Source organism: Bactrocera oleae, chromosome 2 (assembly GCF_042242935.1).
Source record: "Bactrocera oleae isolate idBacOlea1 chromosome 2, idBacOlea1, whole genome shotgun sequence".
Classification (NCBI taxonomy): Eukaryota; Metazoa; Arthropoda; class Insecta; order Diptera; family Tephritidae; genus Bactrocera; species Bactrocera oleae.
The window spans coordinates 66,525,325-66,552,940 of NC_091536.1; the positions used below are offsets into that span (position 1 = coordinate 66,525,325).

Genomic DNA, 27,616 nt, shown 5'->3' on the forward strand with positions numbered 1-27,616 from the left:
TACTTACGATATCTTCAAAACAGTCGTCGAGAGTATATATTTTTTAGGTGTACTATTACCACAGTTTATTTGAAGAGTGACAACATTTTGCGTTAGAAAAACTAAGTTACTCAACTTCTCTTTAAAGTTAAATGTTGCAATAAAAAAATTTCAGTATTTTTCCCATCATTAAAGTAGAGATATAATTTTATAAAATAAATTACTTACTTCAATCTATTAATATTATTTGGTATCACGTGGCAATGTTCATAGTCATTATTACAAACATTTTTATATGCATCCTTTAGTATGAAAACTATTAAAAAAGCTATTATTACTTTTTTTGTTCTACATAGCGCTTAATTCTTGTGCTCAACAAAACATATTTGTCCTCAGTGATAAGGATGAGTACAGATTATATAATTACTTATAATTACTTAATTTTAAAAATACCTCTTTCCTAAGACTACAAATATAATCTGAGGAGACCTGAGTGTGACCTCTAACTCGATTTGTAATTGTGTTCAGTCCCCGCCATGCTGAGGGATCATCCGCCTAATTAAATCTAACCCAACCTGACTTCGAGCTTGGAGTTATACTAAACTAACCTAGCTCTTGGCCAAGAGATTGTACCTGAGTTAAAGTACGCTGCTTTAATATATTTACAATATTACAATATTTTTTTATTTTCTCTAATGTATAAAGAGTTTTAACCAAATCGATTTAGTTCCTTCTGTCTGTAAGGTAATTTAAAGCTTTCGAAACTTTATGATCTCACGGTAATAATAGTGCAATAAAGCATTGAGAGCAATGAGAGAAAATTTTTTATATAGTTATGCACGATAACTCCTTATTTTTTGGTTTTTATTTATCGATAATTATGATTATTATATAATATTCAGTTGTCAAAGCAAACAATTGTTAATTAAAAAAAGAATGTTGAACTATACAATATTTATATCGAAGTTCGCTTCCATGCGTGAATGGTATACAACTTGTGTCGGAGCAAGGCAGGAATTTTCGTTTTTAATACCCTAAACAGAGTGTATTAAGTTTGCCACGTAGGGTGTAAACAGCCAGAAGAAACCCATAAAATATATATATATAGGTGAATAAATGTTTATGATAAATGACCGTGTGCCCGTCCTTTTGCCTGTATATACGCTAACTCCTCATTCAGCTTGAGAGATATCGATCTAAAATTTTGCACACATCCTTTTCTCTCCAAGAAGCTGCTCATTTGTCGGAACCGGCGATATCGGACTACTATAACACATATGTATTATATATACAAGCTGATCGAACTTTTTTGTTTGACAATATATCTTCAAGAAATTTCACACAGATTATTGTTCAAGTAGCGCAAAAATCTTCGAATATGTTGTTTAGATCGGATGCTATAGTAGCAATAGCTGTCGATCAAATGGAAGTCCTTGTATCGGAAAATATTTTTTATTTGACAACATCTTAACGAATTCAGATTATTGTCTAAGGAATCGCTCCCAACTCCGAGTATATTATTTAGAACGGACCACTATATAATATAGCTACCATACCGTTCCCACGACAGTCGGGTCTACGTAACCGGAATGGACCCGGATTTATTCCGGCCAAGGACTGTCAACTCGGCAGAATTCTGCCGCTACAACAACAACAACAACAACATAGCTACCATACTAACTGATCGATCTAAATAAAATTCTTGTACGGAAATAGTTTGTATGTGTGAAATGTATTTTTTTTTTCAATTACATTTACATTAAAAAAGCTCGATTTAAGTTGACCTGTTATTAGTTAATAAGCGTAGCAATAAAATTATAATTATATTTTAGAAAATCACTGCCTACGCTAGCCGTTTGTAGGCTATAGAAATTCCATAAAAACGAAGTTCAAATTCATTATAACGCATACACCCTTGTACTTGCCTTCATAAGGCACCGCTCGTGCGCCACGTGCCCCGCAAACGCCAAACCAGCGCTTAGCGTAACACATTAACACACAACGTATGACTTGACAATGAGAGAGCCATTCAAAGTAACTCCCCCAAACTCACTCTTCCGTTTGGCGTGTCCTCAGCATTCTCGGCTGACTGTTGGCCAACAGTATGTGTGTATGTATGTGAACTTGTAAGTATATGTGTCTATAGATGCATAAGTGTAGTTGTGCACACACACAGGCGCCAAACATTTGCCGGCTTTCAGAGCACGTCTTTTCACATCCCAGCTGTTGCTACACAATGTTATAGAGCAGGCCAATACACACACAACCACACGCATAGACATAGAGGGGCTTCGTGACACTTGCGCGCCCCATTGCACTCTATTCACAACGACAAACGTAAACTAAAATCCCACTAACTAACGCCCCTCTTTTACACACTTCACCACTCAGCGCTCATCACACTATCATTCAAGCTGCGCGATATATGTTTGTATGTATGTATGCGCCTTTACCGCAGCAAAAGTTTGTAGCCCAACAAGGTTGCTAGTTTCTGTATATACGTGTATCTCTGTATGTGTCAAAGGTTTGCACTGGGGAGAGCTTGCTTGCGCTTCTTTTTCTTTGTTTTTTTTTTAAGTGGCGTGAGAGTTGGAGACGCGCACGGGCACGGTTACGCGACTTCACGCAATTTTACTAGCGAACATGCTCCATTATATATTCTACGAGTATTTTATGCCATACCATTTGCATCTGCTTTACGCTATTCCAATCTGCGGCAACTATGACTGCTAATGCTGTTGCTCCCGCTGCTGCTGTTGCTATTGCTGCTGCCGCCTTTGCCGCTACTGATGTTAGAATTGTGTGGATGTAAAATTTTGTAGCTGTTATTGCTGCTGCTTGAAATTTTTGTATATATGTATGTAGTATATATATATGTGTGTGAAGCTTTTTTTTCGCTGCGTTTTGCTCATTTCCTGCTGATTTATAGTTCTAATAATAGGTTCACTCAACGCAACTTACCCAAACGAAAGGATAATGCCCACACAAACCCACATACAGATGTACATACACATATAAATATATAGTCACTAGCTCGCAAGGCAGGTTGTTCCTTACATTTACATATGTATATACACACATTAGTGAGCTTTAAGCCTCGCATTCATTCGCCTATCGCACGCTCGCCTTTTAACTGCTAAATACTACACGCCACTCACACACATTCATGTACACACACGCACTCATACTTATGGTACATGTATGTATGTATACTTGTCGTTGTTTGCTCTCTAGCACTTTGCCTGCTCGTAAACACACACGCAAGCCTTTTGCATATTCACTATTCGCACTCACCAAAATCAATTTTAAATTGGGGTACAAATGAATATTCAAAAAAATTGCGAAAAAATAATAATTATGCGCGAAATTTTTGTTTTCGCCACAACTAAAAAGCATTTAACTGGCACATTTCCTAATGACTCTTGCATTGCGGTGGCCAAAAAGCAGCATTGTAAATGGGGAAATTGCTTCGCAGCGCGCACTCACAAACACACACACACACAACCCAAGCACTTACACTAACACTTACTTACGTTCATACCGCGAGCGATGTCTGCGAGCATAACTGTAAAGTTGTTCATTTTCTTTGGTACTTATCCTTGATTTGCAGCATTACTTTATTACTTGTGTATAAGTAAGTGGATTATAATTTGATAAGATTAAAATGGGAAATTGTGGTTGCACTCTTTTCAGTTTTATTAGCGGTGCCAACCAATGATGGCCAATTAGCGGTTGTATTTTGCTGTGTTTACTTCTAATTACCGGCTTATTGCTTGCGGTGTTAAAATTCTTCATACACTTAAGCATATTGCAAGGTAATCGACAGGTTTGCCTCTATGTACATGTGTGCATGTGAGGGCGCTGTGATATGTTAATTGACAAGCACAATCCTTTTTAAGTGGCATTGCGTCTTCCGATGGGATTGATATCGAATATTTATTTTATTTTCAGTTAGAAATGCTTGGTCAGCGTTTTTCTTAACCTCATTAGTTGGAATTGTAAGCAGATAAGATATAATATTTATTAAATGAAATAATAATACTTTATACGTTATTTTTACTTACGTTACGTTACGTGTGTACACAAGCACCCGCTTCACTGAGTTTCTCGCTAAACAAATTGTTGAAAATTACAAAATCCTCAACAATAAAATCTGAAAAATAAAATATTTATTTACTTCAGGTTTCCTTACCGAAAAAGTATATGTTACCACAGAGAATAATACTGCTGCTAATATAATTATAATAAAACTATAATTGTAATTTTATAATGCCACTACGCACCAAGCCGAGTTAAAAAAGATATTATAAAGGGTATACCAACAAGAACGACGTGATGTTAAAATGAAATAAAACACTCGAATTTGAACAAAATGGGTCGTGTTTTGTTTTTGCTATGCAGACAATTTTATGTCAGTTATGATTTGAACAAAATGTCGACCAAATGTTGGTTGATTGGCATAAATCTTTGATTTAACATACCACCAGAGAAAATAATCTAAAGGCGTTAAATCGCATGTTCTTGGCGGCCTTTTGACTGGGCCTTTTTTCGAAATTACCAAGTTACCAAACTTTACATAGAATGTGTCCATATTTAGACGTGAAATAAGAGGCGGCGCACTGTCTTGTTAGAAATAAAGATTGTCTGCGTAAAAATCAAGTCATTCCTATTTGTAGATGATGTAGAAGAACCTCTCATAGAAGCACCATCCTTCTGTGGAGCCACTATCGATGTGTGTGGCCTGTTCCGTTCTCCTAATGGAATTTAATTCCTCTCCTATTGGCCAAAGCTGCTCGCGTTTGAAAAATTGTTTGCTTTGGACGGTCCAATGGTTGACGGTGCCAATCCGAATTAAGTGTTTGATCGCAGCTTATAGTGATTCCTTGCCAATCCCAACAAACACGTAACACTTGTATTACCGTCAATCATGGGCTTGTGACCGTTTGCGCTGGCTCACCGCGATTCGACCATGACCGTTTTTACTTGACTTTGTCGTTAGTGATTCACTTTTCATTTTGTTGCGATTCAAAAAATCACAACTTGGTCAGCCAGGATTCTTTTAGTACGAAATTATAATCTAACATTATATAGCGCGATACGATCGTCTTTTGGCATTTTAATATTATCTGAATATCGTCCTTTTGGTCCTATTTGTGGACAATTCGTTGACAGAAATAATATCTTGAAAGCACACTTAGTCCCAGGGCACTCTAAGTGAGCTTTAGCCTTAATAATATTCTTAAAATAAATATATATTTAAAATACATATATGAAGTAATTATATATAATTAAGCAAAAAATATATAATTAAGCGTTAAATTCAGCTGCTTCCAAGCTACAGTACCCATACATTTCCTATTATGATTGTGGTCGGTCCGTTTGTATACAGTTATGTGCTACAGTGGTTCGATCGGAACAATTCGTTTGGAGATTGTAGCGCTGCCTTGGACATCGATCCATGCAAAATTTCTAGAAGATATTTCATTAAATAAAGAAGTTACTTTACAGGGACATGATGTTGATCGTTAAATTTGTATGACAGCTATATGCTATAGTAATCGGATATCGGCGGTTCCTACAAATGAGCAGATTCCTTGGAAGAAAAGGGTGTGCGTAAAATTTCAGATCGATATCTCAAAATCTCAGAAGCTAATTCGCGTATATATACACAGACGGACATGGTTAAGTTGACTCAGCTCGTCGGGTTGATCATTTATACATACACTTTTAAGAGCCTCCGAAGTCTCGTTTTTGGTATTGCAAACTTCGAGCAAACTAAGACTGAAATTAGTCAGTAATAATAATATTTTAATATATGTAAATAATTGTATGAACTAACTACTTAAATTTAGTAATTCTTTGATATGTAAATTTTAAACTAAAATACCAACGAAATACGTTTTTAGTTGCCATACATACTCTTTTACACACACACACACACACACACACAAATGAAAAAAGAATGGGTACAAAGCAAAAAGGTATTTTTAGGTTTACCTCCATTTGGCGCTGCCAATTCGCTTTCATTGAAAACCATCAAAATATGTACTCAGCACGCAGTCTATCTTCAAAGCATTCACTTACTACTCGCCGCTGCACAGCCAGCATGTCAGTTACATAAACAACGTGCTCAATACCAGTGACGATGCTGTGGAATATGCCAAAATGTCTTTTCCACTTACAATAAATGACAAACATATCCGCAAACGAACTTTTCCATCGATTAACTTTTGCGGCAATAATAAATATTAAAGCTTCTGCATACATTTGCCCAAACGCCTATGGTATTTTACGAGTGTGTATGTGTGTGTCAAAATGTGGACAAGTAAAGGCTAAAAACAGCCACTTTTATTTTACAGGTACATGTGCGAGTAAGAATGTGTGGAGAAGTAAAAACTTTAGAAAATATTGCATATCCTGCTAATTATCATTTCAAGCATGAAATGGAAAAGAGATACTAAAAATAAAGTAAATTTTTAGAGTAAATTACATACTCGTATGAAAATAGTGCATTGTTTGTATTATTAACAATTTTTCTACAAATTTGTGTAGAATCTGACAGAAATGACAAAAAGTCAAGTTTCAAGCTGAAATTTTAGTTTGAAGTGTAAATGACAACAATGAAGTCATTGAGTGCTGTTAACTAATGCTAAATAAAGAGAAAGGTCTGTGCGTCATTAGAATTAAAACCTGTTCCATAAGTTTTATAAGTGAGGTTAGGTTACTCTGGCTGGCTGTCACACCATATATAAACCTACAGGTCCTTTGTAATGCCAGATGGAGGCTCTATTTAATACGAGTTCAACTTTATGTCGTACAGAACGTTAAAGTTTTTTGCGAAGTTTATTAGAGACTTGATATCTATTTCTGATGCGTCATCTTGTACCTTGAAGTAGCCAAGTTCTATATAAGGCCGAATTAAAGCAGAGGAGGCATTCTAGCGTCACTCTTATGCCTACTTCTTAGCTCTTTATACTTGTGTCATGTTTATACAGACGTTTCATCTCACCCTGAACAGTTTGTCAGCCCTTTCGGAAATTTTATTGTGTACCATTTTTAGAGAATTGCGTATTTTCTGTACTGGTTCGATAGGTAAGCGAATGACACTTTTGACAAACTCATCAACTATATCTTTTCGCCGGAATGCACTTGTAGCACAAAACCCAGTATATATGCAGTCGCTTTCCAGCAGCTACCATATCTACTGCCTCCTGTCTTCGAAGGACATTCATGGCCGTTTGAGATCTAGCTGCACGCAATAGATCTCGACGCCCAATCCAACAGCCACTTTTGATCCCTCCTTGTATATATTGAAAGTTCCAGTGGTGGGTCGCGTTCCCTCGGCCATCCACCGTTTTAATTGATATCAAATCCATTATATCAGTTAATTGAGAGTACTAGGTACTTTCCTCATTATAAGTATTAGGCAAAGGTTTGTGGCTGATTCCCAATAGTGAGAATAAACTATAAAAGTTACAATCATATCACTTGTGAATTAAATTGCTTGAGCCTTCCTATATGTTCATCATAAATTTATTAGACGACTCATTTCGATACCAAATAGTTTTACAAACAAAACTTTTAATTGTAGCTCACAGCTACTAGTCGGTCGTTATAGCAGCTCGAGGAGGCAGACATTTGAATAAACAGAAATTAAGTCGCCGAGCAACCTTTTCTCCAGTCAAAATCAGCGGTATTGATAATATAATATTTCTTTACTCAGATTTTGATTCCTGTCAATACGCTCTCTACCTATATACACATCTTTGTTTCCTCCTTTTGTGTGTCACTTCGTGGAATATTCGTACTGTATTTGCCTGTCTGTATAAACGCGAACCTTCAGTTTTTGAGATATCGATCTTAAATTCTTCGCCTCCGACTATTTCTCCCTAATGCTATTCATTTATCGGAACCGCCGATATTGGGTCACTTATATCATAAAGCTGTCTTACATACTGATCAATAAAAATCAAGTCCTTTTATGGAAAAGTGTTTTATTAGACAAGGTGGACTATTATCCAAGGCAGCGCTACAATATCGGACCTCTATAGCATATACAAGTAGCTGCCATCCAAACTGACCGATCCAAAGCAAGCTCTTGTATAGAAAATGTTTTATTTGACAAGATTTCTCAACGAAATTCGGCATAGATTATTAGCTAAGCCAACACTACAATCTTCGAAGATATTATTTTGTTCCGGTTACTATAGCATATAGCTGTCATACAAACTGAACGATCAAAATTAAGTTTTTGTATAGAAACGTTTTTGTTTGTGAAGGGTATTACAACTCGGGTGCTGCCGAAGTTAACATGTTTTCTTGTTTTTGTTATAATTTTTAATAAATAAAGAACACATTATAAAACTCTTTATATTTATGTAATGAACTATTTCTGTCAAAAACGCAGGCATAAATATATTTCTTGAAATTGCTATATACAATCGTTTTACATACATATGTATAAGTACGTGTTGATGTACTTGTATGTAAGAGGTTGGAAAACCTTTTATATTTTCTAGGTTATGCAAACATAAATGCGCATACAGACATACACCACTCACATGACAGTATTTGACATGAACGCGCTGACAACACAACTTACCGCAACATTAATGGACCTGAGACGTACCGAAGAGCATCTAACATAAAAGCTTACAAGCGCTATTACCTTATGTATGTATGTATGTAAATATAAATATGTACATATGTCATTTCGCCGCTACCTAATGGAAAAAACGCACAGCTAATGAGTAGGGCAGCCACCAAAAAAATTATTATCAAACTCCATTAGTAGTAATAACTAATAACGGTACAAACGACATTTGCTGACAATGAGCAACGAGTCAACGAAATGCATAAAACACTTCAGCAACTTGTTCGGTTGTAGCCGAACGACACGCAACAAGTTCGTCGAACCGTATGTAAGTTGAGAGCCCAACAAGGTGATTTAAATTAGAGAGTAACGGAGATTTGAATTTAACTGAGCAGCAGTCAAGTGTTACTGCTAAAGTAATAGTGGCCATGTGGGGAGTCGTGGGAATTGCGGAGATAATAAAATAAAATTGCTTGGAATGTTTGTTGGTAGAACCTTTTTATTTTGGGCTCACGACTCTCTTTGCACTTTCTCATTCTACACGAAACATCCTATTACGGCATGCTTATGTCGGCGCGGCTCGTATGTTTACTCAATTTTTCTCAGTTGCTCACTCACTCCTTCAGTCCTTTTTTTTCTACCTTCGAGTCCGAGTACGACAATATTTGTGCTGCTCCAAAAGCCGCTAATGCAACAAGACCATAGTAATATTTGGCGAGCCTGAAGGACGGTGCGGCGGTACTGCAGGGTTCTGCTATCATACTCATTGTTTTGGCTGTCGTTGTGTGGTGACATCTGTTTTGCCGCATTCGCATTCGTATACAGCGTACTTACAGTCACATTCGGACTCGGCATCGGCAACACAATCAAAATCGTCACTCACACACGCGACGCAATGAGTACGCCGTAAGTCGTACGACATACAACGCTCGCTACACGTCACACGGCATATCTGCGGCACTTTCTACTTGTCACCACATTGACTGAATACGACGACGACGACGACATTTACGGCGACAACGCTGCTGCTGCACGCCTGCGTTGTTGCATGCGTTCGACGTCGCAGCACACCGCCGCACGCGAACAGCCATGGTTCGTACCACTCAACCACGTCGAAAGTGTGGAAATTGAATTTTTATTCAAAACAATGCCTTCGCTGCAACAGGTATGTAAATAATAATAAAACCCATTCGCACGGCACCCTTTCGACGCCAGCTGCCCCGTCGATGGTTTGCTAACTGGTTGACTCGTCGGCTCGTGGCTTGGTTTGACTTGGCTGGCTGGTTGTTTGTCCGCTGGCTGGCTGCTGGTGGACGTTGGGAGCCCACGTTGATTGCATCCCACCTCAGCTCACCGCACCGCACTTCACACGAAAGCTCACGAGCACACTGACACATACACACACCACGTTGTCCTTTATTTTGCTGCCGACTTGCTGGCTTGCTGACTTTCTGGTGGGTGCAACATCGTTTGGCAGTTGCTTTTTGCCTTTTTGTTGCGTCTTTGTTGCCCTCTCTTGCGCAACTTAGACGCCCTCGCCGTGTGAAGTCGTTTCTTATCAGCTTACACTATTGTCGTAGTCATGGTTGCCACATTGGCTTGCTGTTGCAAATTTTTTTGTTGTGCTACAAGTATATGCTTCGATCTCTGTCGTTGTGCTGCCTGCTAGATTGTTTGGCTGTGCGGTTGGCCGCAGCTATCGCACGCAGCAGAATACTCATACGGCTGCGGCTCTCTTACATCTGCTTTTTCCACTTTTGCAACCGCAACAGTTGTGCGCTGCCAGCCGCCGTCTGTGTATGTGTGCTGTAGCATATGGCATGTGGACGCCCAGCATCTGTGTTTAATCCAGCATTGGCTGAGGTAGGTTATCAGATTATTTAACTTTATACGTTTCGTGTCTGCGGATGTCTGAAAGATATTATGAGATAAATTCGATTAAGCTTGTGGGCGCTCCACGTGCGCCTGCTTGTTTGCACTACATCATTGTACTGCAGGCTACTCATATTTACACGCATGTATGAGTGTGTGTGAATGAGTGTGTATGTAATTGCATTTGTAACAGTACATTGGTTGCATTTGCCGCTCAAGCAGTTCGCAGCTGAGATTTGACACTTGAGCCGAGCGTGCTGATTGTAGCGCTGAAAGCAACAAATTATTAACACACACGCACACAAACACAACACATACATATTACATGTAAACATATGTGCATTGATATGCTACACACATCCACTTTGAGTAACGTAACTGCAAATGTATTTGTATAAGTGCCTGTGTGCTCTGTGTGATTGTCGTACGTGGCGTATGCGTGACATTTTCCTTGTGATTGCTACAAGTACTTAGAACGCGCGGCACTAGTGCTGTTGCCACAACTTGCCTTAGCTGAACGCTCACACAGTCAGTCGTGTATATGTGCGCATGTTTATTAATTAATTTAAGTTCTTTATTAAATAAGCGAAATGTGTGAAAAGAAGTTAATAAATTTGAAATTGGAAAATTGCATTTGCGCTGCCAAGCAACCAGAGTCGAAGTAAAATGTGAAGTTGCGACAGAAGGAGGTGGTTGTCATGTGATTGTGGAATTGTGTTTGAAGGATATATTTTTATTTGCAGCTCGAAGCTAATGTACTTTAATATTAGTTTACAATAGCTGGGAACTTTAAATAAATATTATAAAATATGTGTGTTGCTAACTGCTTGAAGGGTTAGGTCAGTGTAGAGCCCCCAAAAAATACCTGCCTATCAATTTAATCTGGGAATAAGGAAAATAGAATAGAGTTTCTTTGTCAAACTTTATTAAAAATTCAAATATTGTATAAAAAAAGTATATTTACATTGGTTGGCTCATGGATCAATCTTCAGAATCACCGCTTTCAACAAGGCGTCGGGCAATCGAACAAAAAACAGGAGCTTAAGAATTGCTAGTAAAATACATATGTTTTTATTTTGTATAAATTGTTTGCAAAATAGACAACTTGCAAAAATAATTGCGAGTAGTTCGCGTAATTACATACGGACAAGGCTAAATCGAGTGCGTATATATACTTTATACCAGCTCCGATTTTCTTTTGGGTGTTACAAACTTCGTTACAAATTTAATTTACACTGTGCAGGGTATGAAGATGAGAGATGGCGTTATTGTCCATAGTACTAGTGTTACGTGTCGCATCATGTCATACTATATGGCGCTGAAAACGTGTTTATTTGCTTTGACAGTTTTTCGATTGATTGACTCAGTACGTTGTGAGCGCTCGTCAAAGAGGGACACCAGCAAAGAGAAAATTCGCTATATTTTACAATTCGATCAAAGCGAAAAAACAGCCAAAGCGGCTGAAAAAATTAATTTTGTTTATGGGCCCGATACTGTAAACGAACGTGTAGCACAAAAGTGGTTTGCTAAGTTCCGTTCCGGTAATTTCGATGTCAAAGATGCAACACGCCGAAGGCCGAATTGTGTTCCATCAGGACAACGCCAGGCCACACATGTCTTTGGTGACGCGCCAGAAGCTTCGGGAGCTCGGATGGGAGGTCCTAATGCACCTACCTTATAGTCCTGACTTAAAGCGGACAAATGTACACAAAGTTATCTTTTGAAAAATCAATAAAAAAAACCGAACGAACGTACTTGACCATAATTGTATTGACACTAACACAAACCTAAACTAGCCTAACCTCATATTAGAAGAGTTTTAAACTAAAATACATCAAGTGTGTAACTGATTTTATGGGAACTATATATTATAGACGTCCAATCTATTGGGTTGGCAACTAAGTTGAATTTTTAGGTTTGCTGGCGTAGTCCAAATATAAAACACATATTGTTATTTGATAGTTGGCAATTCAGCTGTCAATCAGTAAAAAAAAGTTTTTTGATCGGTTGCGTAGTTTTCGTTTGGCGTATGTTGAAAAAGGGAAGATCGAAAGGAACATTTTTATCATATTTTGCTTTTTTATTTTCGCAAAGGGAAAAACGCATCGCAAGCTCACAAAAAGTTATGTGCTGTTTATGGCGACGAAGCCATAGAAGAACGGCAGTGTCAAAATTGGTTTGCCAAATTTCGTTCTGGTGATTTTTTACTCAAAGATGAAAAACGCTCTGGTCGTCCAGTTGAAGTTGATGACGACTTAATCGAAGCAATAATCGATTCGGATCATCACAGTACAACATGTGAGATTGCAGAGAAGCTTCAGGTATCACATACATGCATGATGAACTGAAAGAAACGTAATGAAAATTATCCATTTTTAAAACGAATGATAACTGGCGATGAAAAATGGGTTGTTTACAACAATATCGAGCGGAAAAGATCGTGGAGCAAGCCAGGTGAACCAGCTCAAGCAACATCAAAAGCTGGTATTCATCAAAAGAAGGTTTTGTTATCAGTTTGGTGGGATTATAAAGGAATTGTCTACTTTGAACTCTTACCACCCAACCGAACGATCAATTCTGTTGTCTCCATTGAACAACTAACAAAATTAAACAATGCAGTTGAAGAAAAACGGCCCGAATTGATAAATCGAAATGGTGTTGTATTCCATCATGACAATGCAAGGCCACACACATCTTTGGTCAAAAAATGAATGGTAAAAATTTCAATAATGATGATGATGTCAAATCGTACCTGATTCAGTTTTTTGCTAATAAAAACTAGAAATTTTATGAACGTGGGATTATGATGCTGCCTGAAAGATGGCAAAAGTTCAGTGATCAAAATAGGCAATACATTACAGAATAAAGTTATTGAGTTCCATGAAAAAATCCTCAATTACTTAGCTGCCAATCCAATAATTTGATTTCGTCAAATATTTTTATACGTATAATACTTGTATACCAAATATAATATCTACCTAAGCTCCTGAAACCCTTAGTAGTTTACATTTGATAAGACAGCGCCTGTATCATATCTGCCGGGTCTCATTCATCTCTCTCGCTTACTTATAAGTGACATATTTCATTCTTAATATTGGCGTGGAAACATTGAATAACTTAAATAACCAAAAATTAGTCCATTAAATTATCTTTGGACTATTTTTAAATACAAAATCTACAAAATATTTAGTGTCCAATTAACTCTTTTCTCTATGTTTTCGCACATTTTTGATCATATCGATCGCTATAAGAAGAATCACCAATGTTGGGGATGTTGGAGCAAGCAAATAACTGCACCAATCTTGCGACGCTGTTGTTTTTCTCTAGATACTCAGCTGATACTGCAAAATTTTTGAGTCGAATATGATACCTTGCTATACTGCCACAGTGATTAAGACTCGAACAACCACTTTGCTTTGAGCTCGTGAGTGAGGATTACTTGTGTATATTTGGATAATAATTCAAGGAGAGTCAAATCTAGGAATTTATTATTATTATTATTCTTAACATCAGACATCCAATTTTCGTTCCTGAAACTGAAGTATTTCATTCGTAGTGAGACATGGCGTGTCGTCTTGCTGAAAGTAGTCACCCTCAAAAGCTTTTTCTGTGATATTTTGCGGAACAGTCCAACCAATAGTAATTTTTTGATCACTAGATAGTTTAGAAAGGCTCTCATAGCTTATCAATTAAAATAAATAATTATATCTATCTAATATATAAAATTCTCGTGTTGATTTGTACAAAATCTTATATGCGTAGTCAGTAGGTTTAGAATCGGCTACTATTTATTTGTCATACCCCTAAGTGATAAGGGTTATACACCCTTAAACTTTTTTTAATTTTTGGACGAACTTTTTTGTTTTTTATTTTTTTGATTATAAATCAAATAATAATAACATAAACATAAATATAAAATCATTAAGTAATTTCATTAATTCTATTTATAAGTGTTTTGTACAGTGAGCAATGCCAAAAAACGCAAAGCGGCTGATTTGAGACTTAATACAAGTAGGTCAAGAAATATTAGAAATAAAAGATCCCAAAGAATCGAAGTACATATCCAGCAACAAAATTCTGATGCACGTGTGAGCATGGAGCAATTGCGTCCGGAACAATCAGAAGATACACGAGCTGTGCGCAATGAAGTTATAAGATTGGAACAACGACAATCACACCGTCTTACGGTTAATAGACACAGAACAAATGATCAACAACGCCAACAGGTACATCGTGCATTAACATCTGATTCACATTTGCGTCTAGCATTCCAGTATGAGCCAGTTATTGAATATTATGCTCATTTAGAAGTGGTAATTGGTGCTATGGATAAGGAATGTTTGCATTAGAGGAACAGAAATAGTTCGAATTATTATTGCTAATGGTCAACAATACAATTCTACATTCAAAAGCAGAGGCAAAGTTTATCATAAAATGGGCTCATTGCTGCCAATGCCAAGCGAACACATACATTTTTACAAATCTACTTCATAGGCGCGGAGGCTTCAGGAAGCGTACTTGCCAATCGCGTAAATGCACATTGTGACTATAATAACATTGATACACTTGGAACTAGAATTTATTTAGCAACTAGAAATAATTTATATGGCAAAAGAATATTTGCCGGGCCAACAAGTATACTTATATAGTAAGAGAGTTTACTTTTTAGTTTCAAGTGCTTTAAAAGCGTCCTTTTAGTTTCTCTAAACTATATTTTTAACGTAAATTGTCATTATTTTGATGCGTCTTTTTTTATAAAGCGATTTATGGTTAGTTTTGTACTAATTGGTGGTTTTGAGAACATGTCTAATACACTAAATTGGTTAGTAAATGTGAAAATTATTCAACGTTTACAAATCGGAAAAACCAAAAAGTTCAAAGCTAAAATGCTCGTACTTATAAGGTGTCATTGAGATACGCCACTTTAATATTCCTTGCAAGGATCTAGCAAGGGATGGTATTTAATTACATTTTATATTGTAGAAGTTATCTTAGGGCGTGAATCTACATATGTCAAATATTCTGACTAAGCACATTTCTGTCTTGCAAATTTATGTTTTTAAGAAGAATCATGAAACAAATATAAGTACAAGGCTTAAGATATAAATAAGGTCTTCGCAAAGTTTATACATGATTTTGGGGATTACACACTTACATACACTTATACATGTACATAATTGCATGTGCCAATTACAATTACATGTTCAAGTCTTGAGTTGCAATTTTATTGTGTCTTGCAATACAAATCGTCTGCCAAACAATCGCATCTAAAGTTCAATTTTATTTTTAATTTGAAATTTGATTTATGCGCTTTTGCGCTCATTGTTCCAGCCGTCAGCAGCGAGTATAAAATATGTAACCATTATTTTAAAAGACTCTACCATGTATTTGCCATTACAATATCTGAACATTAAAAAGTCAAATATTTGTATTGCATCATAAATATATTGGAGTCCACGCAGTTGTGCATCCGACGCCCCGTACCGACAAATACGCCCACAAAGCGACCTCCAACCGTTTAAGCTGTCACTCAGTTGGTGAAATACGATGAGAGCGCTCGTAATTTTACGCAGCATGACAAACGAAAATGAATGCCAATTTCATTTTTGTCAATCGTAATTGCGCGCAACGCCACAGCAGTAATTGCAGTAGTGGCAACAGCAACAACTGCGACAGCATTGACAAAAACAACAGTTTACTCATATATTAAATGGTTGGACAAATAAACTATGGCACAATACGCGAATTCGCACTGGGCGTGAGTTCATCACTTTGTGTGTGTATGACATTGAGATTAGTGTTGCCAATTAATTGCATTTTCATTGCATTGCTTTCGTAATAAATATATAACGTCAATTAGAGCTCTCTCGTAGTCTCTTATATATGTTGCAAAATCATGAAAGTCCCAACACATTGAAACTTTCGACGAACTTTATTCAAGGTAGATCATTAATTTCGTATTAAAAAATCAAAAAAAAAAAAAAGAAATCGCGAAAGTTCTACTCCAAAATTAAAATTTTCATCGCAGACGATTAAAAACTCTAATGTTCAAGTTATTTTTTTTTTATTAAAAATCTTTAATTTCGTCCTCCAAATGTAATCCTTCCAATCTTTTTTCAAGAACAAAAAAAATAGGTTCTGTTAGGTACATTCTTCAATTCACCCTTTTTTATCAAAATCTCAATCGATCCTTGATTTGTTACCGTAAATAATATTACAGTTTCTGGAAAGTGAAAAAAATACCTAGGGATCCATATATGGTCATTAAGGTTTCTCTTCGATGGTGCTTATTTGTGTTTTATTTGCAAGTATCTCTTTCTGACCTCCACTTGACCTCTTTTTAGAAGTTTTGAGGCTTCAAGAAATAGCAAATAACACCATCTGTTATGCCGAACGGAAGGAAGCAAATTTGCCATAATCTACCGATCCTCATTGAATGGGTATTGTGCAAACTTAATCGAAATATTCTGTCCTTCAGGTCCGACGGTATATGGTATTATCATTCACAAATATGGGAGAGTAATATCCCGCCTCATATTTGAGGAATAAATCACAATTGAGCACTACTTATAGTGCTTCAACATAAACTAAATTTAAATATTTGCGGCTACTTGTTGCTCCGATTGCTGATATATCTGTAAAAAGAATTTTAAAGAAAATTGCCGATCATCCGAGGCTATCAATAGTGAATTAAGGGTCAATACCCTCAATTTTAAAACAAAATCGCCTTTTTGAGGCTGTAGCTACATATTTTGCACTTTTTAAATTGTTGCTTTTTTATTTAGTTGGCTTTTGTGTTTTAACAAAGTGGCAACACTGTCGGCTGCATTAAACTAAGAACCCACGCTGTCAAGTGCCATGCGACGCTAACAATAACAACAACCACCACTCTCTGCTATTAACTGTACATTAGCAATATTCACAGTAGTTGTGGCCTTACACTACTCACTGATATGTATGGGTATGTGTGTGTGTGTTTGAGTATTTGTAAGATAATAAAAAGACGTACGTAGGAGCAGCTAAGTATTTAAAAATGTTGATTGCTTACATGGGCATACACTCCTATACATACATGCATACAAACGTGCCACTTACTGTGTGTATATGTGTGTGTTTGCGAGAGTGTGCACTGTGATGACTTCCGAATGCACTGAATTCTGGCAGCTAACAAATAAATAAGCAAACTGTCTGTTGAAAGGAAATAGGAAAAATTACGAAATTCTGCTGCACACAGATATAAGTATAAATAAGTAAAAGAAATCAACTATATTGGCATTAAATTTGCAAATACGGAAATATGGAGGCCAAGGAGGTTTACACAGCAGTGGCAAGAACTGTTTGGTGGTCATTGTGTGGACGTTTTGTTGTTGCTGCCGCCTGCTGCCTGCTTCGGCTACAATTTAAGCCAAAATGAAATGTTGCAGCAGCAAGCGACGCGCTAGAGCCACGCTACACCTACACACGCATACTTTATTTGTATCTATGTATGTGTCTAAGGGTGTGTACGCTAGTAAATATGCATAGCCTTAGAGAGAGAGTCAGGCACTCATGCATTCAATTGTTGACAATAGTGAAAATTGCTGAATATTTGCTTGCTGGTTGCTGTTCGTTGTCGTTTTGGTTTATTGGCAGTTTCCAGTTGACCCCGCGACTTTTGTGCGCCCGTTCACCCGACTTACCCCCTCCCCGCCTGACTAAGTGCATACACTTGCCGCTGTGTATTATGTTGCAAGTATTAACAATGCTATTGTCTTCTTGCTGTTGCATTTTTGTTGTTGTAGTTGTTTTACGCTTGTTTATTTGTCAGCGCAGTTCATTTCAGTTATTGCTGTCATATGCCAGATAATAAAATAAAATGAATTGCTTACGCAACCAAATTATTGTTCAGTATATTTTTTTTATTTTATCCCGCTAAATGTACGAGCCGACATACGCACAAACACACGGACAAATCCACACTGAGATAAATTGACGTAGTTGTTTATGCGAGCCGTACAGAAATACTTGTACCAGGCACATAGCAGCAACAGCAATAACAACAACAATGACGACAAGAAATACAACAATAACAATAACAACAACATTGACAAAAATGCCCAACAGCCAACGATAGTGGCACCGAACAATACAGCAGTGCCGGCACACACATACACATACATAGTTGCTCCAAAAAACCACTACAATACGCACACATACACATTGGATAATGCTTTTTATTGCCGCTGCAAGTGTGTGTAGTTTTTTTGATACAAGTATAAATATATAATATTTTTTATATTTTTTACATTTTTATTTTTTTATTTTTTATACTTTAAAATATTTATAGCAAGAAAAATTGCATAATAATCCCTTTGAAATCAGCAGATTATCCTTAAATATTCGTGTAAACATTCGTAACAAATGCGTTCACAGCAGTCGATCCTCTCCCCAACCCCGCTCCTTTCAAGCTTGCGCCAGCGAGTGGGCTATAAGTTGCCGTTATATTGACAGTGCGATTATGACAAAAGCGCTCAGCAGGCGGGAGCTGGCGGCCCGCCGCGGCGGAGTGAAGGGCAAACCAACTAAGAGGCAACAGTGGCAGTCAGCAAAGTCGTGTCTTTTTCTGATGCACATCCGCCCCGCCTGCGCTTGCCTGCCGCCTTGCCTGCCGCCTTGCTCGTCTGCTAGCTCGCTTAGTCGATTGGGTTGTGATTAGATGCGTCGTTTAGCTACATTCACATGCTCTTATAGCTGATATATATGTATCTACTATATGCTAAAATGATGGATTTAGGCAAAGTGGTGGCACAGACTGAAGCAGCGAAATCTTCAAGTCTTCAAATTGACATGCTAAGCATTTGAAGGGATAAACTTTATGCATTTAATATGTTAGCTTACATAAAGTCAAGAAGGTGTAGTTACACACTAACATGAAGGTACATTTGTTGCTTGTCGTATATTAAGCCTTTTGTAAATAAAATATTCGGAAGTCATTGTGACCCATTGAGTGTTTACAAATCTTTCTTTTTTCAAATTGTGATTCCATTGAGAATAATATGAGAAATCAACATTTTATAATGCAATGGCAAAATTCTATCTACTCTGTGTCCCAAGTTCGTTTTGACGATTTTTTTTTTTTTATTTGTCCTCTGACATCGCTTAAGTGTAAATATTTGAAAATCAGCTGAAAGGGAGAGGCTTAATATTAATCACAAGAATATGGCGCTTACATTTTGACAGTGATTTTGGTCAGCTACTTTTTTGCTTTATATTATTTTAAGAAATATGAATGGAAAGATTTTCTCTAATCCCAACAACTGATTCATTATTGTAAAAAAAAAAACCTTAATCTAAGTTAATCATTCAAAGTATATTATTTTCATTTGAAGTGTGAGTGATATAGAAGAAATCATTATATTATTATTTTAAATCATTGGACACCTAACTCTCCGAAAGATAGTATCTAACCCAAGTAGAAGTTAAAGTACGGAGTTTGGAGTTTGCCTGTAGTTGAAAATTATTACGTAATTATCAAACTAACGGTTATTAAAAGGAAACGTCGGAAACCCTATAAAAAATATATAAATGACGATCTGTTGAGTTGAGTCGAATTGGAGATGCCTGTTTGTTTGTCCGTTGGTATATACGCGAACTAGTTCCTTAGTTATATCGGAATGTCTTCATTTTCTTCCTACCAAAAAAGAAGTAAACAATTATTACTCACTTTTTATTCGATAGTGCTTATGGATTCAACTTACCCAGCTATAGCTTTGGTTATAGTTATTCGGATTTGCACATCATTCTTTGATATAGCATAATATACTTCTCAAGTTTCAGGCTTATGCAAATGTATATGTAGTAATTTAACAAAAGTTCTTTGGGTAATTTAAGAAATCAATAAAAAATACGATATTTTCATTTATATTTAAAAATTGACTGCCTACTTCTTTTAGAGAGAAACACTCATCTTTATAATGTTAAATTTTTAAATTTTCGTACAACAAATATCAACTTCGGTGATCTTATTATTCGTACTTTATTCCGTTTAGTTCTATTTTATGTGTACATAGAAAATGTTTTTTAAACAAGCAAAGATTATATTCTAGGCATTGCAATAAATAGGTCATATAAGGCTTCAACATTCTGCTTTTCATCGCGCCAAACTTATTTAATTTATTGACGGGTTTGCCCCAGTATTTTAAAAAAATTAAAATTTTACTTTTGGATTCAAAGTATATTTTCTGATCCTAAAAACATTCTTCAAACATCGAAATTTTGGAACCTAAAACGCGAAACTGCATTTTTCAAATTGAGCGACGATGGCACTTGGAGACTACACTACACGTATCCACTTGAATTTTTAACAGTAAATTACGTTGAATTTTTATAACAAATTTTTATAAACAATTTCTGGTAATTCTTTTGAACAAAAATTTAACATTTTTTACAAGTTCTCCATTTTGTCAAAGAACTTTTATATAGTTAAAAACATATTGATCTACTTTATGGATTTAGATCCCGTTTTTTTATTTTCTCGAGTTCCTAGAATAGTCGTTGCTATTAGAAATCATTGACATAACGCCTTAAAGAGAGAAATTCGATCCGCTTTTCTTGACTTCCTGAATAAAATGTCAAAATTAAGCCTTCTTGAGAGCTCTAGATTGTCTCAACTATGTAAATTACTTCTTCAGAGCAGCAAAGATTAGATATCCTAACTTGAACCCAGCTTTCAAGTTTAATACTTTTTTTGCAGCAGTTTCCTAAACTTATGTGACATTGTTTACTGACTTGATGGATATTTTGAATACATAATAAAATATATAAATTCTTTTATATCTTTTAAGTATAAAGACAAACGAGTCAAGTTATTACCATTTAAGCCAAATTGTGCTAAATTAGCCGAAATTGCTTATGGATACTTTGATTATATGAGAGGACTTTCTGCATAAACATATGTACATACATACAAGTATATATGTATGTATATTAAACTAATTTCAAAATAACGGTTTCATCAAAAATGTAAACCTTAAGTATCCACACATATATACACATATAAGCTCATGGTTTATGGTAATATATACATATATATTTGTGTGTCTATGCATTTGTAATTCAATTTACACACTTTCGCTGAGTGCAAACCATATGGCTGCATTTATGGCTTACTATTTATATCTGTTTCGTTTGTATATGCTCGTGTTATTAATAAGCTTAACACATAAATTAATTGATTTTTATGGCCGAATTGCCATTTTCGATTTTAAATGCATACATACAAATGTAAAATCTAAAGTCTGTTTGCATACCATATATAATATTATGTATGTAAAGTATAATTATGTCTTGCGCCATATTGCAAGTGGAATATGCGAATAATACAGTAAAGTTGGAATATATTGAAATTAGTTGTTTTAGTTATGATATTTTAACATTTGGCAGAAGCCGTGTTTGCAGTAAAATAATATATATATTACAAATATATTATTCAATTAATTATAGTTATTCAAACATATGTACTGCGTTTTATCTATAGCGTTAAAAGATAGCTCGCTTATACTGCTCTAGAAGTAGTAAAAATTCGATTTTGATTCTCTCATACATTTGCATACTTAAAAAAAATCATATATATACAAACGTGGTCTAACGGTCTCCACGTGACTTCATAGACATCAATTCTCATCGCAATCGAAGCCGTCGATAATTTGTCCATTAAAACTTCCGAATGAGTGCATTACTAGTAATTTAAACCTTTTAAAATGTCTGTCTGTTCACAATTCATATACTTGAAGTTTAAACTTAAGTTGTTATATATTAACATAATGGTATTTACCAGGTTAAAGCGTTGTTGTATTTGCTAATTTCCAAACTCTAAATTATTTAAAAAAATACCAAATACCAAAAAACAAAAACTTAACATTATATTCATTTTTAGAGGTTCATTGATTCATAGTGTTAGTTGTTCAACTCACTTTATTATATACAATTTATATTTATTTGTGCTTTTTAAGCTAACTCTCTGAAGAAGATTTGATTTTGTGTTCAAAAATTTTCATTAAAAAATAATTGCATATCAATTTCGCACCAATTCGGAGTTTTATGCAGGACTAAAAATGATAAATTTGCAATTAATTGGGAGCTAAGGCTGATTACCAGTTTTTTAAACCCGTTTTCGCATACCCCGTAGAAGTTTCGACGAACCCTAATATAAGTAAGATTTTTAACAGAATTGAAAAATTTAAGTTTATTTCTAAATGGTGAATTGAGAATAATTAGCAATTGATTTCACGCATTGTTTTTTACTTACTTCAATATAAGAATATTTGCGCAATATTGTTAGTAAATTCTAATTCTAAAAGAAATTATAAAATAACGTCAATACTATAATATATAGTTGCGAATTTTTACTGAAATATATTATCTGAAGTGAAATCTAATGCGCTCTCACCACTTATTGTGCCCCATGCACACCTGGGCGTATACGTAAAATTTTTTTCTTAGAACGCTAATGAATGATATTAAATATGTATACCCTGAACAGGGTATATTCAGTTTGCCAACACCCAGAAGGAAACGACGGAGACTCATGATGTGTTGAGTTGATTTAGCCATGTCCGTCTGTCTGTATATATACAAACTAGTCTCTCAGTTTTTAAGATATCGTTCTGAAATTTTGCACCTGTCTTTTTCTCACTAAGAAGCTGATCATTTGTCAGAACCGATATCGGACCACTATTGCATATAGCTGCCATACAAACTGAACAATCGGAATTAAGTACTTGTATGCGAAACTTTTTTATTTTACGAGGTATGTTCACGAAATTTGGCACGGGTTATTATTTAAAGCAATTATGCAATCTCCGAAGCTATATAATTTCTTTTGTCGATTAAATATGGCATATAGCTGTCATATTAACTGAACGATCGGAGTAAAGTGCTTACATGGAAAACTTTTTTATTTCACAGGGTATCTTCACAAAATTTGGCATGAGTTATCCTCTAATGCCACAAATTATTCTCCGCAGAAATTGTATAGATCAGATCACTATATCATATAGCTGCCATACAAATTGAACGATTGGAATCAAGTTCTTGTAAGGAGCCTTTGTATGTGTGGGGTGAAGGGTATTATAGCTTCGGTGCAACCGGAGTTAACGTTTTTTGTTGTTTTTTTTTTACTATGGTAACATAAAACATGTACATTTTATCGACAATTCTATATTTGCGGAATTCAGTATGGACAATATATGGTAGAAATTACTTTCAATACTTTACTTTGCCAGCATTTTTTCTCTAGCCCGCTATAATTACAGACCTTATTCAATTAAAGTCAACGAAAAAACAATAAATACAAAAATTTGCAAATATGAGCATGAAAATGGCTAAGTCTGTTGTGACATACAAAATATGTACTTAAGCAAAGCTTGCTGTAATATATATTTAAGAAGAGGAATAATTTTCTTAATTTTACATTCAATAAAATGCGGTCGCAAGAACAGAACTTTGATTTGATGAAAACAATCTCAAGCTTTTGCTAACAAAATTCTTCAATAATGGTATAGCACGAATTTACATGTGAAGAACTTGAGTTTACCAGAATGATATTATTTACCGAAATTGTGACAACACAATTTTTGAAAAACAGAGTTGTCAGACTTTGTTTGGTTATACTTTTGAGTTATACGTTTTGTGATTAATTGTAAGGGAACAATATTTATATGGATGAATAAATAAAACGTTTTTAATACAAATTAAAATTCATCGAACAATTTCGAAAATATGTTTATGTAAAATACTCATTCGCAAAATTTTAAACTATTATCTTTTAGATTAAATGGTACACCTAGAGTTATCGCCAAAAAAAGTGAACTTATGAATTCTTTTGCAAGAATTGTTTTAAAATAATGGAAATATATTTATTTATAAACATTTAGTGCATATACACAAAAAATTTTAAAAATATAAAATTTAGTTTTTAAAAAGCCATTTTCCAAAAAGCTGTTTTCCAAGTTACAAAAAAAGTTCCTCAAGTGCTGCTTCACCGTCGTTCAAATCATAAAAAAAAAAGGAATACAAATTTATAAGGCAATACCTATGCAATGACCTATAACTGTTAAAAATGAAATTCAAAAAAATGGCAGACTTTGAAAGTTGATTTTTTCTCAAAAGATTTTTGACCAAAACAACATTTTTCATACAATTTAAAAAATAGAAATTCGTTATAATACATAAAAGCATATACAAAATAAGCAGAAATAAGTCAAAACGAACGAATAATTTGTCGTCGAGTTACAAACGTTGCCATTTTAAAAAATATAGTTTTTAGTTTAATAAACTATTGGTGTTGAAAAAAAAAATCATTATTGAAATTATGTATGTTATTTTTAAGGGCATGGACTATCGAGATATATATCGGTAAAACAAAATTGTTTGAAATTTTCACATTTGTAGTTCTCTTTAAAAATTTATGTTCAAAATATATATTAGCTGTGTTCAAAAATTTGCAGTATTTTAACTTTTCCATTAGAATATATTTTGAATAGAAAGTGAGTTAGAGAATTACTACGATCGTGGCAGGATTCAAGATTTATTCTTACTACACTACATTCCGCATTATGCAGATATTTTTCTTCACAATTAATTTCTATTAATAATTCTATTAATTTATTAATCTCCCTACCAATCGTAACAATGATTTTCACCACAACTGTAGACATCCTTGCAAACGCAAGCATGTGTAGGTATATGTAGAGGCACACAATGAAGCTTACGTTGCGCGTTGTTTGTTGAAGTGTGTATTTCCGCCAACAACCGGCAGCTGAGTGTAATGAAGTTTTGTGCATTTAAATGTCATTTCATATCCGTCGACACACTCATGGTATGACTGTATATGGATGAGTGCAGCATGAGGTGTTTTTGGGGGCGGGGCGTATACGCAACACCCACTAGTCTATTTGCGCACTGAACGCAATTCAATTCCACTTCATGCAATCGAACTCATAATAATCGTCAGGAGAACAAGCCGACAAGTCAGTCAGCGGCAGCGGTAGTACCAGCAACAACAACGAAAATACGACAACAAAACTTACTTGCGCGCATTACAAATGCCAGGGGCACTGTTGCATTGTTTATATACACATTTGTTGCTGCTGTTGTAGATTTCGCGCTGGCGACGACGGTAGTAGGTTTTTACGCTGCTAATGTAATGGTTGTTGTTTTTGTTGTCGCTATGTTTGTTGTTGGCTTTTCGAGTTGTTCCTTCCCATTTGCGCGGAGATGTGTGATCATTGCTGCAATATTTTTTATGCCGTACTACATATGTTTTTGTTGTTGTTTTTTTATTTCTGTATACACACGTATATTATTATATTTTTTTGTATTTGCTATAAAGCAATGCATTAAGTACATTTTCCAGCTATCAGCTACACCCATTTAATAGCAACCAACGGCATTGTAATTCAAGTCGCTACTATTGCTTTCGCTGTTTGTTGTTGTAATTTTTTTGTTATGTTTTTGTTGTTATTATTACTGCCACTTGCAGTGCTGCCATCATTGTTGTTGTAGCCCGCACAAGGCTACATTTCACCAACAGGCGCATGTTGCCCATGGCTCGCTTGGCTGTGCCGCCTGGACTCGGCATACACATACATACATATGTACAAGTATATGTGTGTATCTAATAGCCAACAGCGGCAGTAGCTTAAAAGTTTCACTTTACCGTTCCTGTTGTTAGTGTTGTTGCCAGCTATTATTATTACTGCGTGAGTTGTGACAAAAGCACCCAACTACACATACAAACAAGTAAATGCCCACACACTCATACAAACACATACATATATGCCTGATTGCAAGCGATCAGTTTCAGTTGCCGTCCCAACAACAGCGCGTGTGCAAGTGTATCAGTGTATCAGCAACAGCCACTCTCCTACTGTCAAGGCTGCAGACATTTATACATACGTATGTGTGTATGTATATACGTGTGTGTGTGTGTGTGTGCATATACAGTTGGCTTTGTGGGTGACGTGTGCGTATTTTTCCTTTTTCACTTCTAATTGTATTTTTTAGGCTCAAAAAGTAGTCACATTTTGTTTCAACGGCAACATTTCCGATTTGTACCGTTAACATGAGTTTCCTTCGAATGAGTGAATGCGACGTACAACAACATTAAAGTCTGCAGCGATAACAAAGTAACACGCTGCGTAGGCATGTGAGTTGAAACAAAAAGCTGATTTTTATAACAACGCTACGAATAACGGTGCGATAGCGGTGAGAACATACCTTGGTGTATAGAGTTTCATACATGCATTATACATATATTATACATATATTATATATATTATATATATATGGTAGTAATTGTATTTAAATGGTTTTCAGATACCCTAAACTAAACGAGCCGTTTTCTCGGATGTCTACTAATGTGAGAGTCATATGGAAGTTGAATTGGCTAACAATTTTAATATCTGGAGGAAGAAAGAAAAAGTAACAAGTAAAGAAGGGCTAATTTCGGGTGTAACCGAACATATGAGGGTTTATGTAATTTGTTATCTAATATCACATTTTATCGTCATTAAACTAATTGAGTTAATTTTGTTAAGATATCTTACATATTGACCTATATATACGGTATAAAGCCAACCAGAAGTGTGAAAATCTTATATTAGGTATACTCGTATGAGAGATAGGGGTAGAGTTGAACCGTTTTTATCTACTTTTACAATTGTCGCTTATTACTAAAAGAAATATGTGATATGTGAGTTCCATTAAGGTGCCATAACCAATATATGCGGGATGTTTTAAAATCCTCAGTTATATGGCGGCTAGGGCAAGTTTTGTCTGAGTTTATCCATTTTAGGCGCAAAGATACATTGTTATTAGAAAGAAACGTTGTTTTAATTTCATTAAGATAACTTAATTATTGACCGATATTTGCGCTATAAAGTCAGCCGGAGGTTCGAAAACTTTTCTATAAGGTGTATGGCGTCTAATGGAATTGTTGATCCGATTCAACCTATTTTCGGCACATGGGCATATTATTATCAGATAAGGACTCTCTCTGGGTTTCTATAAAATATCTAACAGATTGACCGATATATTATAGATAAAAATTCGCAATAGGAACTGGAGTCTATATGAAAAGTGAAAAAATCAGATAGAATTTAAAATTGTGTAATATGGGAAGTAGGCGTGATG

The 27,616-nt window shown here is 35.4% G+C and overlaps 1 protein-coding gene across 4 annotated transcripts in view; it reads left to right on the plus strand.

The window, feature by feature from the left end:
* The window catches only part of orb (polyadenylation element binding protein orb), a 59,342-nt gene that overhangs the window by 2,351 nt on the left and 29,375 nt on the right, over positions 1–27,616 (plus strand). Inside the window, exon 1 of one of the 4 annotated variants that reach the window (XM_036361630.2) lies at positions 26,817–26,843. The exons of 1 other annotated variant lie outside the window; for it this stretch is intronic. In XM_036361630.2, the coding sequence (XP_036217523.1) occupies positions 26,832–26,843 (12 nt within the window). In that variant the 5' untranslated portion in view covers positions 26,817–26,831. Of the gene's footprint in view, positions 1–26,816; positions 26,913–27,616 lie in introns of those variants that run through there. 2 more of the 4 variants (XM_036361629.2, XM_070105528.1) reach the window with 2 other exon arrangements.